This window comes from Thunnus albacares, chromosome 5, assembly GCF_914725855.1.
Source record: "Thunnus albacares chromosome 5, fThuAlb1.1, whole genome shotgun sequence".
In the NCBI taxonomy this organism is placed as follows: Eukaryota; Metazoa; Chordata; class Actinopteri; order Scombriformes; family Scombridae; genus Thunnus; species Thunnus albacares.
The window spans coordinates 25,361,290-25,379,975 of record NC_058110.1 but is presented as its reverse complement, the minus strand read 5'-3'; the positions used below and the strand labels follow the sequence as shown (position 1 = coordinate 25,379,975).

Genomic DNA, 18,686 nt, shown 5'->3' with positions numbered 1-18,686 from the left:
TAAAATATGCACAGAGCAGCTGGGGACATCTCTAGTACAAAGATTATTCAGTTAATTGATTGTTTTATTACTGTATCAACAGACAATTAATTCCTAAACAGTTCAGTTTAGATAAATCCAACTTACCAATCACCAAATCTTCTATCAGCGGACCTTGCCTTTTATGCTTTGAATGTGTGGCAGAGCCAGTTGCATCTTCAGTCTCGTTAGACTCAGTGGGTTCTTTAGGACATGTGCTTTCACCTTTTTAAAATCAAAATATTCAAGTGTTTCAGAGAGCAAAAGATAATCTTGCCATTGCACGCAAAGTTCTTTCTCTGGTCATCAATCCAAACAAGACCACCATGCAATAATGTACCACTCATGGTCTCTTACCATTGACTTCATCCGATGTTTTTTGACCTTCCTTTGACTTATTCGAATGCATGACCTGATCAGTAGAGTCCTCGTTGTCATCACTGTCACTTGCTGCTTCATTTGGATCTGTTAGAACCACATAATTCAGGTAGTAAACACTCAACTTTACATATTCAATATGAATAGTATTGCACTGCAGTTTTTTTTAAGACAAAGCAAGCAGCAAGATGTCACGCACAACTTAAGACACAATCTCAAACAAATAAATCTTAAAACAAATAATTTCAACTACACAAATGTAAACGATGTTCCAGGTACACACTGTGCAGCCTTGATAATTTACTTTGTTTGGGTCTGTAACATAGCCTCAAATTTAGAATTATTCATTTATACATTAGTATCAATGTACAACTTGAGCTCGACAATCAAGATAGTGATTTATGTTGGAAAAAAAACAGACAATTCATCATCATTGTACATTGCACAGAAATGGAATTATACACAGCAGTAAAGAGTGTTTCTTTTGTCAGTACTATACAGTATATCTGATACAGGGATGACTAATCTTGAAGGTCAACTGTAGTACATTTTCTCTTTGCAGTCAATGTTTCCTGTTATTTCTTACCAGATGTGTGTTGTTTCTGTTGGACCTTCCTTGTGTGCTTTGAGCGTCTGACAGACCCGGTAGAGTTTTCATTTCCACCTGAATCTGTCAATTCATTTTGACTTGTAGCAAATGTTTGAATCTGGTTTAACTCTGTGTCATCACATCTGCCGCTGGACTCTGCACAGATACAACAGAAAATCAAAATAGACTATGTAGCAAATACTTATGGATGTTAAATGAGTCAAAAACACACTTAGAAAGGTGGTGTCAATCATTAAGAAATGGACCATTCACATAAATATGGATATTAAGAGGTGCAAAGTTCTCTACATGTTGTGTCTTACCAATTTCTCCATGATCTGTCTCTTGACAATACTTTATGAATCTTGAATTATTGGATGATCCAGTGAAGTCCTCATTATCTTCTCCTCCTTCATCAGCATCTGTGGTATGTCAGTTATAATAAAATAATTCATGAGTGATCTTCAACACTGAAATTTGCTAGCAGATTAGTTTTCATTGATTATCTAATCGTTGCAACTCTAGTATCCACCTGTATGGTGGAGTGTGATGAAACACTAAAAACGGTGTGTTTACTGTATCTGGAGACCCTCTGTACTATTATTGAGGTATCTTGACCAGGTTTATAGGGCCACATGGGCTGGGCTGCAACTATTTTCATTATTGATTAATCTGTCTGATTAATTTCTTGAGTTATTGATGAATTATTTACTCTATAGATGCCCATTGCAGTTTTCTAAAGCTCAAGGTGACATCTTCTAATCGCTTGTATGGTCAGACCAACAGTCGAAAAACACAAAGATATTCAGTTTACTATTACATAAGACTAAAAAATGCAGCAAATGCTCACAGTTGAGAATCCTGAACAAGAGAGAGATTGGAGTGCTTGAAAAATGAGAATAACTATTGCAATTTTTTCATCAAAATAGCTTTTGATTATTTTTCTGTCAGTCGACCAATAAATTAATCGACCAATCATTTCAGCCGTAGTCAGATTTCAGCCTTTAAAGTTATCACAACTAAGAATGACATGAAAAACAAATTGATGTAGTTGATGTAAACTGTAAATTGTGTAAATTGATGTGCTAGTCTTTTAAAAAAGTTCTTCAATCAACAGAAATGTAATCCAAACAGGGTTAGATGTTGAATTGGGTGGTGAGCAGCTGATCTTAACACAGTGCAAAATTTGTATGTACATCTATTTCAATGCAACCTGAACACAACGTATCTTTCGTGAACTTTTTATGCAATGCATTGTTAGGCATGGGTCGACTTTACCTGTTACCTTGTCAAAATCCTCTTGACCAGATTTGGTGCGTTTCTTGTTCTTCGGATCATAAGTTACACCCCCTGAAACATCAGATTTCAATACTGTGCCATCTGCTCTTGAGTTTTTCATCTTAGCTTTCTCTTTGCTCCCTTTTGGTTCAGACCTGGCACTGGCTTTTGCAGCATCAGACTTGTCTTTTACTGCTCCACTGTTTTTACCCGCTGCAGTGACAGCAATTATTTCACTGTCTCTTCCACAAGTGGTTAATGGCTTTTCTTCTGTCAGTTGTTCTGCTCCATGTTTTGCTTTTATGGCTGCTAAAATCTTCTCCATCTCCTCTCGGTTTTTTATTTGTTGCTGCTTGGCCACTTTCTCAAGGTCCGTCCCTGCTCCATCACCCAAGGTCGTTTTACGAGTTCTCTTCTTATCAGCAGATGTGAGGTCACTGTCAACTGACAGGGTATCATACATGACACGTGACTCTCATTTATTTATAATCATAGCAATATTGATTATTAGTGCATTTAACTGTAACATTTACATGTAGCATTTTACCTTCCACAACCAGCCAGGCATTGCAGGACGTAATGCCAGCCACAGCTGAATAGATGCCTTTGTCTTGCATCTTGCAGTCCTTGATCAGCAGCCTATGGATCATTTTGTGGTCTGACACAGTTATGCTGTATTTTTCTCCGTCCTCCAGGACTTTTCCCTTGCCCATCCATGTGATTCTGGGTAGTGGGTGTGTCAGGACACATTCAAAGAGGGCATCCTCTCTTTCTTGGGCTTGAACCTCCTGAATTTTGATAACAAAGTCCACATTGGAAACTGTATGGAGAAAAAAATAAAAAATTAAGCAACACATAGAAGTAAAGGAACCTGGCCATCTATTCAGTTACTACAATGAAAAGGAAAGATTTATAGACCCTTCCAGTGTGTGTGTGTGTGTGTGTGTGTGTGTGTGTGTGTGTTTTCTTAAACCGACCACATGGTTTGTATACTCATGACATACTGAAACCATGGTCACCTTTTGCCGTACATAATGTAAGTAAGTGATGTCATCAGAGAGCGAGGGCCCTATTTTTGTGACGACATAAAGACCAGAGCTGGTTTGGTATTTTCTTGCAATGCCCTTGTGTCTGTGTGGTATTTGGGTGCTCAGTACAGAGTGAACAGTGCACAGGGGGAAAAAGAGGCATAAAAATGTTTGAGGATCATTCAAAAGAGGAAGTGCAAAGAAATTTGTTGGTATTCCAGAAATGCCGCTAAATCCTACATCAGACTTTGACCTGAGAATAGATGCCTCAGAACCATGTCTGTCACTCTGCTGCCAATTTTTTGAGATTGCAAATGGGCTACAATAGCATAATAATGTTCAAAATGTAAATTAACTATTTTAAATAAACACTGTCTAACTTGTAGATGTGTTTTTAAATTGCCATAAAAAATGTATGTTTAATGTGGTTAAAGCAGGGATGTTGGTAAAGCAATCTACATGATTGATTCTCAGTTTCCGTGTGTCTTCACATCGTGCTGCTCTGCTTCATCAAGACAACAATATCATTTCTCAGAGAAGCTGTTTCTTCATTCTTGAGTTATTGTTGTCATGAGCTACTGTGATTAATTTGATGTGATCATACAGCCTTTTTTGCACTTTACGCTGCAACACATACAGGAACCAAAATAGTAGGTCTGTTCACCCAAGACCTACTACACACTGCTGTCTGTTGTTATACTTGCACGAAAAAATTAGGACCCTAAGTGGGGAAAGGAATTACTGTACTTTTTAAGAAAATGTTTACCAAAAAAGAAAACTGTCCTTAACACAGTAATCCTGCCAATTCAAAATGTCAGCTTTTTTTTTTCTTTACAGTTGTCAAGTTTGTGTTAAACATACCCATGTGCACAAGGGGCGGGAATCTTTGGGAATCTCTCGATTCGATTCAGGTTCTTGGTATTTGATTCTTGTATTAAAACTGATTCTCAATTGAATGAATAGAAATTGGGACGCTATTTTTAGCCTCTTACTCCAGTTACTCACTGGAGTTGTTCCCTGTGTGCCAAACCATTCACTGGTGTCCTTAGTCCACTGAAAGGCAACGTGAAACATATCTGGCAGTTACGATTAATGGTCTTGATGAAGGTCACTGTCAGCAGAGAGAAGTGTGTGAGAGTACGCTGCTTTTTTAATTTTAAAAAGTAAGCTGCATTAATTTGAAAGCATCTTAGGCTCTTCTGCCTGCATAAGTATAATGAAATAAAATAAAGTGTAATTTACTTACTGGGTGCCAAAATCCACAGCCAAAAGTACAGCTGAAGCTAATAAGAAAGTTACTGCTCACTATAAAGTAAACTATACTGTTTATCACATAGCAAGTTGTGAATGAGTGAACCTTTCCTTTTAAAGGAACCATCATAATGAGTATCAGAGATTGGTCAATATGATGGACAATAGGAATCTTTTGATTATTTTTTTTTAACTTTCAGTCCCATCCACTGTTCCTTTCTTGAACCTACGTTTAAACTCTGTGAGGAGGAGTTTGACATCTTCACTGTCCATCTGATGCAACCCTGCGCCGAGGAGGTTTATCTGTTCAGCATCCACTTGATGCAGCCTAGTGTCAAGGAGGTTGACCTCTTTAGCATTCAGCTGATTCAGCCTTACGTCGAGGAAGTTGGCCTTTTCAACATCCAGCTGATTTAGCCCTGTGCCCTTTTGCATCTGGCCTTTGATAATAAAATCCTTTGTCCTCCCACCAGTCTTAAGGCAGTGTCTCTCTCTTGCATCCTCATCATAGGGAATCACACCATCCTGCTAGAAGTTACAGACAAAATAAAACATGCATAGACTGAAAAAAAAAAATTCAATATAAAATGTTTTAAGACATGTCTAATCTTAACAGAATTTATGTTAATAATTGGAAATTGAGGTGAGAAAATTTTGAATTTGTAATTAATGATAGTGTTTTCGACACAGACATAGAAGTTTTTACGTCTGCTTTAGATACATTGTACAAGATAGAGAAAAAATATTATGTAATGAGCCCAATAAAGAGCCCAGCAGCTAAATAGACCTTTATTTTTCTCAGTGTGCATCTTTAAGCTCAATTTCCAGCTCTAATGAAGCAGCGCCATCTTCTTTAACATAGCTGTTTTCTGATACTGATAAGAGATGCTGATGGAGATGGGAGTCAGCAAGATCTTGGGAGTGAGAGAGGTGGAATTAATGGGATGAAATGTGCAGTAAAAATGGATGATCATCGTTCATGATTAAATGTCTCAAATGCATTAGTTCAGCTAATTGAACTTGCATGCATTTGGACTGGAGTTATTCTCATCATGCAGTATATGCCTGATTGGTGGATATTCAGAATGGACATGACTTCTTATGCTTAATCAGTGCCAGATGTTTTCAGTGAAATGTCAAAGCTGTCACTGGCTAACTTGTTAAGATCTATAATGCTGATTTAGCCAGAGATACTGTATCTGTCGTGAGATCTGGCAGTTTCCATACCTTACACTTGTTTTGCGCTCTCTCCTTCTTCTTTTCCTCCAGTTGCTTGAGAATCCAGTGCACGTCTGCAACACCAAAGTCGGTACAGATGCGCTCATAGTCTTTCCTGTCAGCATTCATCATGGCGTCCCAGAATCTCTCCTCAGTTTCCTCATCTGCTTTATTTGTTTGGTTTTCTCCTACTCTACTAAAGGTATAATGCAAATATTAAATCAAATTGTACTGACAGCTTGTGGTCAAAAAAGGACCAATGATAAAATACACTCATTTAGAAAAGTCTGGTTAGATATTTCAATATCTTACAATTTAAATATCTCTTTTCTTACCTTCTCCTCAGCAGTTTTCTGAAATCTGACGGATCTGTCAAAGCTGAAAACAAAAGATTGATATCTGGTTTATATATATCTTGTGCAGCTATATTGTAGTTGGTTTATATATATCTTGTATATTGTAGTTTTCATTTAGATAAGCTTATGATGTAACTGCTCATTGTTAATTAAAACAGATAAAGAACTTGAATGAGAGGGAGTGATGGAGATTACAATTCCAGTCACAGACTTTACAACTCTCTGACATGCATAATTAAAATAAATATTCATATTCTTGTTTAGAAAAGTATTGCATGAATAACTCTTACTCTCAGTCAAACTTAATGTTGCAGTGCAGACAGCTTTGCCATATTCGTTCACAGCATAGCATTTGTATGTATCTGCTTCCAATGCAGACACCTTGTGAATCTAGAAAGACAATTAACATGTGACACGACAAGTCACCAGATGCACAGATTGAATTCACACAATAAATTAAATAATAAGATAAATATTTTAATACATTACTGTGTTCGACCATGCTGTTAAAAACTCAGTATGAGCAGTAACTGCTCACAGGATTTTTACTGTATGTGAAATCTTTTAGTCACTCACCTCTAATATGTGCTCCCCAGTTGATTCATCATATTTATTCTGAAATTTCTCCTTGTCTAACATATTCCCTTTAGTCCTTCTCCATGATACTTCCGGTTTTGGATCCCCCTTTACCATGGCCTTAAAAACGGCTAATTTCCCTGAAGGATATTTGGAAATATTACATCTTTATTTTCACATCTATGAATTTTAGTCTGAGTTCATAATTGGAGAGATAGTGCTATGAAATTCAACCAATCAACTTTCCTTTGTTCTTTAACAATTTTCATTTAACATTTTACTGTCATGCATTTTTTTTAGTGACTATACAATTGCATTAATCTGTCAGTTTTAGAGCTCTGTTATAATATAAAGAAACTCACCTTCCTGGATGGTTACTGAGGCTGGTTTGCACTGAAAATCTGGGGTGCTTTTTCCCTCTGGCAGGTCTACTACATGCTGCGTGATCATCACTCCAGGAGTCTTAGATCTTCTCCGGATACCAGCTAAACAAAGCCAGCAAAAAAAAACCAAACAAAAAAAATGACCCCAAAACATATCAGTTATTTATGAGCATAGTTAAGTGCCTTTTTAAAAGCTGCATTTTATAGCAAAAGTAAAAAAACAAGATGAAACAAAATGATTTGAAAAATATATTCAGGCCAAGTGGAGAGTTCTGATTTTGGTAGAACTGAACACTTCCTTTTTTCTACCAGCAGATGTCAGGTATGTCAAACGTATTCCCAGTGATGCTTCTTGTGTATTGTTCATTAGTTATCTTAAAGGTTACTTCAGCCAATGACAGTGGCATGTTTGCTTCTAGTTTCACTTTTGAATGATCATCAGGGGGAATAGGTGTTAGCAGTTGTTCCTAGATTAGTTGTGCCTGCAAATTGCTCATTAACGTCGGCTTGGCCAATCATGTTATTGATTAAGACATTGGAGATGAGATTGAACATAAACACCTCCTTGTGATGGTTATGTAGTAAAAGCTAATGCTTGAAAAAGAAAACATGCTTCTGTCCAAATGTGAGGGCTAATTTTCCTGTTGCACACTGTGATTATCTGTTGTTTATTGCTTGTTGTCAACTTAGTAACTTTACATTTTAAGGACCAGTGTGTAGGATTTAGTGGCATCTTGCGGTACGGTTGCAGATTGCAATCAACTGAGAGAACAGTAGGAGAACCTACGGTGGCTGCGAAACTCGCAACAATAGCAAAGGCCCACTCTAGAGCCAGTGTTTGGTTTGTCTGTTCTGGGCTACTGTAGAAACATGGTGGTGCAACATGGCACACAATGATTCTTATTTTCAGGTAATTATACACCAATTAAAACATAATTATGAATATTATATTCCATTTCTGCCAATAGATCCCCCTAAATCTTACACACTGGTCCTTTAACTGTGAAATTCAATGCCCGTATCAGTTACTTTAAAATTAAATGAAGGTTATGGGGCAGAAGTTGCTCTCTGCCTTTTGCACACAAAACATGCTGTATAGCAGAAGTGATGAGCAAAAATATAATTTAAAACATAATTTAATGTTACACTCTTAATATTATTTTGTTATTGTGGTTAAGGTTAGACTAAAGCTGGAATTATGCTTCTCTGAAGATGAACATAAGCGTCTCTGTAAACCTATAAAGAGAAGGGTTTTATGGGTAACCGTAGGTGTCAGAGGGGCGAATGTTTACACATTCCAAATCTCAATAACGTGTTTTGTGGACCTGCATGTCAAGCAAGTTGATTACTGGATTCACTTTGTTGGTAGGCGGGTCAGGAATAGAGATGAAAACAAACTTAAACGTCCTACATACAAGTTATAAAAGAAACATCTCCGGGTGACTTCTGTTCAATCTCTCACTACAGAGAGGATACTGATACTGATAGTACACCGTGTACTCGTGTGTAGACGTACATATATTCAGCACATTGCACACAAAGTTAAAAGAACAGACTACACACTAATTCACTGAAGCGTTTCAAACAGCGTGGCATTAAATCCACTCTGTAATCCTCTGCCTACCTGGTTTACTGCTAAACATTTCCTTATCAGGCTTTGGATGTGCAAAGATGGAGGATCACACAGGAGTAAATGAGAACAACATTAATCCAGGGATTAATGATTATTACGGGACAGAAATAGGAGAATCGTCACCCTGTCAAACATGTAACTTAGGCCGACTGATTTGACAAGGTAATAAATTAATAGTTCAGGTTAACAGCATAAAGACAGGACAAGTAACAAGCAGACACAGCGGTCAATAATACCTAATGTATTATTCAGTATATTCCATTATTAATAATAATGGATTCAGCTCTGCATTATGTTCTTACAGTACAGTAATGCACCGAGACAGCAAAAAACATTTTATGTTTGTCTACAAGACAGTAAAAAAGTTATTTTATTTCACCTGACTTGTTGCCAGACACCTCATTAAAATGTTGAATGTATTGATGAACGAGGGAGAAACCTGGGTGAAAAGAAATAACACTAGATCAGTTACTGTAGAAGGACATGACTGAATGTTATGTCTGTATATAACAATACCAGAGGAGACTTTTTGTTATTGGTTGCTTTTGTGAAATTACAGGTTATATCCTACAGACACTTCCTTATATTTGCAGAAATGCTGATGATTATCCAAGCTAAGTATTTATTTGCCTTTACTTTAACGTATGTGGTAAGTAGAAAGATTGATACGTAGATAGACAGCGAGAGAGAGAGAGAGAGAAAGAGAGAAGTTAGTGAGTGAAAGACTGAAATAAACAGTAGGGGGGGGGGGGGGCTTGAAGTGAAGACCCAGTCAGGCATAATATGAAAAAGGAAAGCTCATAGAGGCCTGAATAAACTGAAGCACTCAGAGGGTCACAGTAAAGGGCAGTAGGCAGGCAACCTTAATCCAGGGATGTTTTCTTCTCATCCTCAGTTTATCACTGAAGCCTGAGAGAGACGACCTTTAGTCAACTGGCTGTTGAAGTGCCTGTCAGTTGGGGAAACTCCAACTCGCATAGTTCTGATAAAAGTAAATGGAGTGCTGTACATGTGGCTGGAGTGAATATTTTTAGGTGTTTCATTGCCTTTTACAGATGTCATGGGAACTGTAAGACTGCTGGAACACAGATTTTAAGTTGGCTAGGTTTTCAAAGAAGGAAATATTTCTTCAGTTTTTAAATGAAGTAGTTCCGAAGCCTGAGCATTACTCACTTCCCTGATATAACAAATCACTTCATGTTTCAAAGTGTTATAAAGCCACTGTCTTGCTGCACCAGTATGTCAATGTACACAACATGGAGTGCTTTTCTACCATCTGAATTGTTTATTGACTCCAGCGATATGCTTTGGCAGGATTAGTGGCAGCTCATTTTCTACCACTTTTGGTGATGAATATACTTGCACACAGATTAATGTAAATGAGCCAGTAATTCAATTGGTTTCCTCATGTCAAAGACTGATGTACAGTTTCATTACAGATAATCACTGCTAAATAGTGTGTGTCTCCATTACAAAACATGTTGTCAATGTTGTGCCAATTTTGTTCAAAATATTCACTTGCTTCACTTGCTTTGAATCTTAATAACATGGCTTGTAGCAAAGATTTACTGTTACAGCAGTTTGTATAATCCTTCTTCCCAAAACTCGCACCCATTAGAGGCATTGGGAGAAATTATACAATACACAAAAAGAAAGAAAGAAGAAAAAAAGCTTGCTTATCTAAAATTATTCAGTATTTTTAATATTCAGAACAGCTTGTCAATGGCATAAATGTTTTGCAAAATAATAATAATGCGTTATTGTCAAAACTTCTTGCTGACATTGTTTGCTTCAGTCTGCAGCAGCACAACTTTATGTTGCAATAAATGGACACTGAGCTGCTTTACTGTTGCTTAAATCCGTAAAATGGAACAGAAATAAGCAGAAAAAAAGAGGAAGAAGGAAGAGGAAGAAGGAATAGCAGAACTGTACTTAGTCTAGAGGGACCTGTGTTCTTCGCCCTTTTCCACATTTTGGCAAGAGTTAACTGACAAATCAGTGACCTGAAAAGAGAAAATGAACATCAACATTAGTACAAATGATGAGGCAAGACAACAGTGTTTCTTTGCATTATCATCTTTATGCATTTATATTCTCGCTGCTTTGTAGTCTTTTTTGCAAAGACAAATGTAACATAATAAAGAAAAGGCAAGTATTACAACACAATATTCTACAAAGAAGTAATATGGTGATATATGGAAGTTTGTTTTACTTCATTTAAAACTAGAAAGAACAATTAAAAAGAAACAGACAGTTCTGTTTCTAGTTTGGTTCAGTTTTTCGGTTCCACAAAACCTCACACAGCCACTAATCAATTTTTTTTTTTACAGCCTTCAGGCTGCTGAACCTTGCAGTGACGATACCCTGTTTACATTTTACATGTACTTGCACCAATAGACAGAGTCTTATCTTAAGTAGAGGAAAGAGAGACAGACATAGACAGAGAATGTGTGTATTTAGCTTTGTGTGTTGCCTTTAGTTTTTTACATGTGACTACCACAAACACCATGTAGACAACCAGTTACATAGGATTTAAAGTATTTATTGGCATCATGTTTACTAGTGTTGTAACGGAACATAGTTGATCTGTGATTTGTACGGATTACCCCCCACGGTTCGGCACGCATGTGAACCTCGGATTAACTGCAAAATTTAATGTCTCATTGGAGACAAAGTAAACAAGCTGCTGTAAGTACAAGTCATGGACAGACAGCGTGTCGCTTACAGGGATTTTGAAGAGCAATAACCAAACCAGTATCTAGTGGGTCCTAAGTGACAACTGCAAGTATGTTTACATGCTGTTTAATGTGCTGCAGCTGAGCAACTAATTAGCTATGTTGCTGCTAACTGACATTAGCTGTGCATTTTTCCCCGGTGAATGTTTGTTTGGTGGCTCGTTCAACAAGCTAAGCTGCAGGACAAGACACACGTCTTGTTCATGTAAGTCATCAAGTTTTGATAACGGGGACACATGCTATTGTTTCATTCACTACCATGTTTAAAGGAGGAAGGTATCATGCCTCACATTGCACTTTAATTTAACAATTGAGTATTGAATATTTTATATATTTTAAGATTTTATTTAAACATTGTTCATCTTGAATGATGTTTTCATTTAAGACCATGGGCAAAAGTTCTTTGCTTTAAGTGTTTTACAGAATAAAAGGAAAGCAAAGTTATATTTGTCTCGCCCCTTTTTTGCTGATTCGAAAAATGATCCGATCCATGACTCAAACCCATGACACGAGCTGAACCGTGAATTTTGTGATCCGTTGCTCCCCTAATGTTGACAGTCACTAAAATGTCAAGACTAATGCATGAACCCATGTCAATGTCAGAGGGGATTGCTTTGAAGCTTCCATGTGGCACAAGGTCAAAAGGTCAATCGACATTCATTGTTTCACAATCTGACTCGAAGCTTGTCTGTTCCACTGGACATTACATCCACTGGGTATTACATGTAGTGTATGTGCACGTAGGGATACAAAAGTTTTGATTCAACCATTTACTGCAACGCAAAAGCTTACGAGTTTTGTTGAAATATTTTTTATGCTCTGAAGTTAGCATCAGATGCTTTTACCAGTTTATTCAGTAAAAGGATGGTAGAGTTTACTTATGTAACACAAAGTATTAAGTAAAGATGTTTTTTTTAAAGGAAAGATTGTGCAATATCATATTCAGGACCAATCTGAGGACTCACAAACATTAAGACTGGGATCATTGAGAGGCCAAGTCTTGCAAAGCTCCCAAGCTATAGTTAGCTGTACCCCTGTAATGACTTCATATGGTTACAGGAAGTCTGACTACAGACTGTTGTTGCTCTCAGATCTCCATTCTCAGAAGTCAGATGCTCTAGTTTGATGCTCTCATTACACCAATATAGAGCTGCCACTCTCAATTATTTTCATTATTAATTAATGCTGCTGATTATTTTATTAATTGTTTCATTTATAAAGTTTCAGGTGCCCATCAGAGTTTCCTAAAGCCCAAGGTGATGTCGTCAGATGCCTTATTTTGTCCGACCAACAGTCCAAAACCCAAAGATAATCAGTTTATAATAAATGATGGAGAAAAACCGCAAATCTTTACAGTTAAGAACTTGAACCATTAATCGTTTGAAATGACAATAGCTGCTGATGAAATTTGGGTCGTTTCAGTTCTACATCAATGTATTCAAAGTAGACTGGTGATAAAGAAAACGGTAAATTGAGAAATAGAGAAAGAGTGCAAGGGAGTGAGATACAGAGAGAGCAATTTTATCTTTATTATAGCTGAATGTTTCATTACTCTGTTCATATTCAAAGTAACAATGATATTTTTTTCATATATCACCATGCATACAGTACAGAACAAAGATTGAAAATTAATTCTTTTATTCGGTCTTCCTTTTAAGAAGAAACATCTGATTCTTCTCTAGAGCAACCCTTAGTTGTTCTACTTCTATCATTTCATAAACTGTAATCCACCTGGATATCATAAAAGAAGAGAAAGCTGACCCATGGTCAGGATGTACCCTTGGTCACATATAGACACAAACAAACAGATGAAGAGTGGTTTACCTGTCTACAGCTCTGTCCTCAATCCCACTGAGACTCTGAGACTGGTTTACAGATGTGGTATAAACTTGCTGCCTCCTGGGTTTTACTGGATATTAAATCCTTTGGGAAACACGTTTTGATTTTTCTGCCTGCAAGCTTGTGCCTGGACAGTGACTGTCAAGGAGAGGCTTCTTCTGTTTAGGCAGATGGATGCTCAAAGCGGGTGGGTTATTATTAAGGGGGAATGGGGGTGCGGGTGGCGGTGGGGGCATTGGATGAGGTAAGGAGGGATGAATAGCCTGAGGGAGAGAGAAGGGCTACCAATGACAACTTAGTGGTGAAGTTTGTGTCTCACTGCAGTAATTACTGATGACAGTCTACTCATCTTCCACAGAACAGTTGCTGACAAGAAAATGATTGGTGAGTTCATCTTGTTTGTGTGGTATCTGACTCTTACAGATACTACATAACACATAGCATGCACGTATAACTGTCGGTTCCAGTTAAGTAGAGTGTTAATAGCAAAAAATGCAGACAAATAGATTTCTTTCAACTGTTATTATTTTAAAATATTCAGATTAGAGTTTGAGCTGTCACCCCAGGCTGTGATTTCAAACGTGTAACATTAAGAGCTGCTTATTATTTGGAATAATAAACTATTGTAATTTGATAGTGACCTTGGGTGGCGGCTGTCAGGTAACTTGGTACAGACAAGCACTGTGAAGCTTATAAAGTAATCTGGTTGGAACTTCAAGGTGGTATGATGTTGAAACAAATTTACAGTTGGATTCTGAATTGAACCTCAGCCTTGCGAGTGAAGATCACATGTTGTAAACAAGGCATTTATCCCCTTGTATGTAGTCCTCTTCTTATATTACGACATATTACATAATCAAGGTTATGGCATTTATGTGGTATAAGCTCTTCTCGTCATGGCTTTGAGGCAGTTGTGACTTTGGAAAGGGAAGATCAAATGAAGAACAAGGCATTAATGATCTCAAGGTCAAGTACCAGAGTGTCTATTACATTCATCACACAACAATTCAAATGGTGTATGTGTTCTGCCTGTAGAGTGTGTGATGAGCACCACTTGTAATGTGTAACTATAACACAGTATTGACAAAAAGCAGTCACTGCAGCAGGTGATAAACAGCAATGTCTGACTTTAACACATTTTGTTTTTGCAGTTGCTGATCTAATTTCCTTATGTGAGGTAACTATATTTAATTCCTGTTATGTTCTCTCCATGGAAACATGTTTGTGTTTTTGCCACATTAGCAGCATGGCTCTAGAAATGGCAAAGCTGTTTGGTCTGTCAGTCTGTTGGTCCATTGGTTCATCTCTTTGATCTAGTGGGACTACTGCTGAATGGACTGAAATTAAGTAAGATATACACGCATCCATCCACAACAAAAAGCTAAATGTTATATGCTTTTAGCATTACACTCAGCATAAACATGTTATCATCCTGATATTGGCTTTCAGCTCAAAGCACAGCCGATCCAAACATCTGAAAGTGACAGTACAGCTTAGATTGATGGAGAGAAGTCTGACAATTCAGTCTGATCTCCTAAAATGGCCATTGCACAGAGGATAAACCCATTTGATTTGACTAACAACATGGGATTTCGTCTGGTGCCATCCCATTCCATCCACCAATTTGATTTCTGATGTTATCGCCTCACAGGCCACTTGCGTGTCTGTAAGTGTTGTTTAAAATATCAGAATCCCGACCCCCACACTTTAGCATTATTCAAACAAAAATGAACATAATGAAAAAATAAATATTAGTTAAACCAAATTTTAAACGTGATAAGTTAAACATACTTCACCACTAACAGAAGCACATCCTGTCCCACAACAGCATTCTGATTTTGAATTGAACAAAGCATACGTGACAGTCACACCAAATTGGTTTCAGTGAAATGGCACACCATGGACACTGCTTGTGGATTGAAGAATAGATTGAAATACTGGCTTCTGACTCAGTGGTTGTGTCTGTCTCCACAAGACAGCCATAGAATCTACTAGCACAAGGTCCGAATGGTGCCAGTGTCCTGTCATGCTTGTCCTTCCACGTGCGGTACCTCTAATGCATCTGAATAGGGCCTGAGCCCACATAAACCAGCTGGATTAGGAATTAAACCCCTTCAGCCTACCCTCCTTATATTGATTAAATGTCATGCTGCATAGCTTTCATTCCAGTCATGGGGAACCACAGAGTACAGCCGCTGAGGTGCTAACTAGACAGCCTGGCCTGCCTCTCTGTTGTGTAGATTGCTCTTCTGAGGGAAACCTCAACAGCACATCAGCTGAGGCCTTGTCACTCAGTCTTCAACAAGGAGTGAAGATATTCTTAATTGGCTTTCACTAAGGTGCACTGGCAATGAATCCAGGCCACTAATAGTCAGAAATAACTTATCAGGCTTTTTGAGCACTGGTACCTGTAGTATATTTGACAGAGAAAGGTTATGATTTAGAGAAATACATTGTAAAGAATGGCTTGTTGGCGAAATTTCTGCAGTTTAACAGTTTAACAAGAGTAGTACAACACTAGAGGTACAGAGGAGAAATATATATCAGTTGTGCCCTTAAAACAAATTCTATGCATACAGCTTAAAGTTTTCTATCGAGTACGGATGTCTTGATATGAATCTTGATATTCCACAAAAACTTAAACACTTATGAACTCAGTCTCTTAAAAAGAAGCCTTAAGTAGGGCATCCCCGCCTCTCTGCCACCACAAGCTCTGTCCATGATTTCTACTTGATTCTTTTGATTTTGCTTTTTTGAATATATTCAAGTAATGTTTGCAGTGTTTTGTTTTGTGTATTGACATTCAAATTTACTGTGCATATACTAGTCACATAAACAAAATCATCTTTCACATAAAACACAACTATTCTCCAAAATTACCCCATTAAGATAGCTAGAGCATACAGTTCCTCCAAAAACCAAGATTAATGCCTACAGGAAGGATAGAAAATAAAATAAAAGTAAGAGAAAAGAAAATTTACTGATTCTGAACCCCATCCTGACATGCATACTTCACAGTATGTATGTAACTAATGAGAGATAAGTACAAATTCATGCCTTCCAGTGTTTTGAGGAATAGTAACAGAGGCTTGGTCGTCTAGCTTCAATGGATGAGTAATGTGTAGTACATCACTAGAGTTACAGACGAGAAATCCATACCAGTTGTGCCCTTAAAACAAATTCCATGCAAACAGCTCAAAGTTTTCTGTCAAGTATGGATGTCTTGATACGAATCTTCTTGTTCCAAAAAAACTTATGAACTCAGTCTCTTTCGGCATTTGTTGGGATCGACTAATACAACTTTTTAAAACTAAAACTGCTAAAACTGGATATAATGAAGGGCATTCATCTTAATTAAAGAAACCATTTCTTTGTTCTTGAGTACATTCTCAAAATTGACTGAGATAACAGATTGCAGGGAAAAAGTTGTGAAAAGAGGCATCACCAAATCTAAGAAAACACTAGGTTTCTTCCAAGGCCAAAGGAATGAATGCTGACTTACTCCATTTGATTTTATGCTCTGTAAATATACTAAATATACTAAAAACTAAATACGCGTAGGAGGGAAAGTGGACAGCCTTGTTAATACTGTATAGAGACAGTTGGATTAAAGTATAAAGTTTAAAAAAAAAAACAAGATTGTATAACCTATCGAAAGCCTTTTTAGCATCTGAACATATTATTGTTGCTGGTCAAAGGTTCTCATATTACCTGTAGAGTCTATGGATTTGATAAAGACAGTTTGGTCATTATGGATATGGAGTGATTATAAAAAGCAAGGCACCAGAACTGTGGCCATTAGCAATATGCCACTATTCAATAGACTTATGTGCCTGTAGCTGGATCATTTGGCAGGTTATTAATTTTAGATCTAAAGACATTAATTAAATATTGATATTGGGTGAAAAAGGACTTCCTTAATAGATTTGTGCACCATGTCTTATAGTAAGTAACCAAATTGCCGCCGGAAAGCAATATACTTTTCTGTATATCAGAATTCTGTCCAGGCAGAAAATGTTCCCCTTTTTATATTTAATAGAGCGTTATGAAGCTCTGATACTTCTAACAAGAATTTAGGTAAAACAGCTTAGATAGAAAACCTACTACATTTACATCAGGGTTATCCAGGGTTATGAGTAAAGTTTTTGCTAGAATGACTTTGAGGGCATTAAAAAAAAAAAAAAAACAACTTTTATTGTCTCCATTTTGGTCTGACCTCTTTGTCTCCATCGTGGTCTGACTGTCTGGGATTTTGATTAGAGGGCTTTGAGGTTTTGATATTTGCTTTCTGATTGTTTAATTTAATTTCTAAGGCACGCAGATTGCTTGGCTGGGTGCTATTATAATAACAATCAAGTGATTCTGAGGACAGAGTCTGACATTATTTCTTGCTCTTAAGAAATAAAAATTTTAATGAGTTTATTGATGGTGTAGTTTACGTCTACATATTCTCAGAGCTCTAAAATTAGGCTGCCTCACCACTGTTTCAGTAAACAGATGCTATCACAGCTTCCTGACACTTCATTGTGTTTTAGATTCAATATGGTATCACCCTTTCATCATTGCTATACAGAGCATGCCTGCTCAAGGAGCTATGATTGCTTTGATATATCAGGTGCTTCTCATATGGCCATCGCAACGCTGATGGACCACCGATGCTTATAAATCACATTGAACTCATGGCAGAATGTGTAGAAGACAGCAATGACGGTGCGGTGATTGTGACATTCACATCTCTTGTATTGCCATCTCCCACAAGATAGGATTGCCAGATGCATGTGCTATTGCCATTTTTATGTGTTTGCTAAGAAATGCGGTTGGTGAAATGTGTACCACGTATTCTGAGTCTCTCAATTCTGGGCTCCAGACCAAACAGCCCAGGCATCTTTGCTCAGTAATGAAAAGCTATTTTAGATGAGATTATTAACAACAGAAAAGGATGAATGTTGGTGGGGCTTAGTATAGAGTTATGATAAGATAATGCATCAGTTATTAGACTCAGTGTGTCTTCAGTGTTATAATAATATATTGGGACACTCAAAAATAAATTTTATAACACAATTGTTAAACCGATGAATTTCCATTGATGATAATCTGATTGGATTTACCATGCGTCATACTGAGATAAAATTCCTTCTTTGACTCTGTAGACACATTGCATCAAAATATAGTCCCACAGAATACAAAAGTGATGTAAGAAACAGTCGTGTGTTTCAGTTTTCCCTGGGGCTCAACCATCCATAGTCTGACAGGGATTTGCCCTTCTCTGAAAGCACTACTTTCAAGATTTTAGTGCAAGATGTAGTGCTGTATGATTACTGCACACTGATTCAGTCAAAATTACTCTATTGTTACTACTACTACTGTTCTATTGTTGTCAGTCTAGACAAACACATATCTGTAA

At 37.2% G+C, this 18,686-nt stretch overlaps 1 protein-coding gene and 1 long non-coding RNA gene across 2 annotated transcripts in view; both read right to left on the bottom strand.

Moving 5' to 3' along the window:
* Positions 1–18,167, bottom strand: part of LOC122982286 (immunoglobulin-like and fibronectin type III domain-containing protein 1) — a 28,097-nt gene extending 9,930 nt beyond the window's left edge. The window contains exons 1-12 of the mRNA XM_044351472.1: positions 18,116–18,167; positions 9,088–9,147; positions 7,055–7,177; positions 6,693–6,832; positions 6,407–6,506; positions 6,096–6,138; positions 5,770–5,956; positions 4,773–5,070; positions 4,297–4,402; positions 2,811–3,142; positions 2,264–2,707; positions 376–483 (exon numbers count right to left, since the gene is read on the bottom strand). Coding sequence (XP_044207407.1) covers positions 376–483; positions 2,264–2,707; positions 2,811–3,142; positions 4,297–4,402; positions 4,773–5,070; positions 5,770–5,956; positions 6,096–6,138; positions 6,407–6,506; positions 6,693–6,832; positions 7,055–7,177; positions 9,088–9,147; positions 18,116–18,167 — 1,993 coding nt within the window. The remainder of the gene's footprint in view (positions 1–375; positions 484–2,263; positions 2,708–2,810; positions 3,143–4,296; positions 4,403–4,772; positions 5,071–5,769; positions 5,957–6,095; positions 6,139–6,406; positions 6,507–6,692; positions 6,833–7,054; positions 7,178–9,087; positions 9,148–18,115) is intronic.
* Positions 403–1,502, bottom strand: LOC122982038. Its single transcript, XR_006403377.1, has 3 exons — positions 1,309–1,502; positions 983–1,141; positions 403–483 (listed from the first exon to the last, which is right to left on the bottom strand). It is a non-coding gene; the product is annotated as an uncharacterized LOC122982038 (long non-coding RNA).
* Positions 18,168–18,686: the final 519 nt, after the last annotated feature.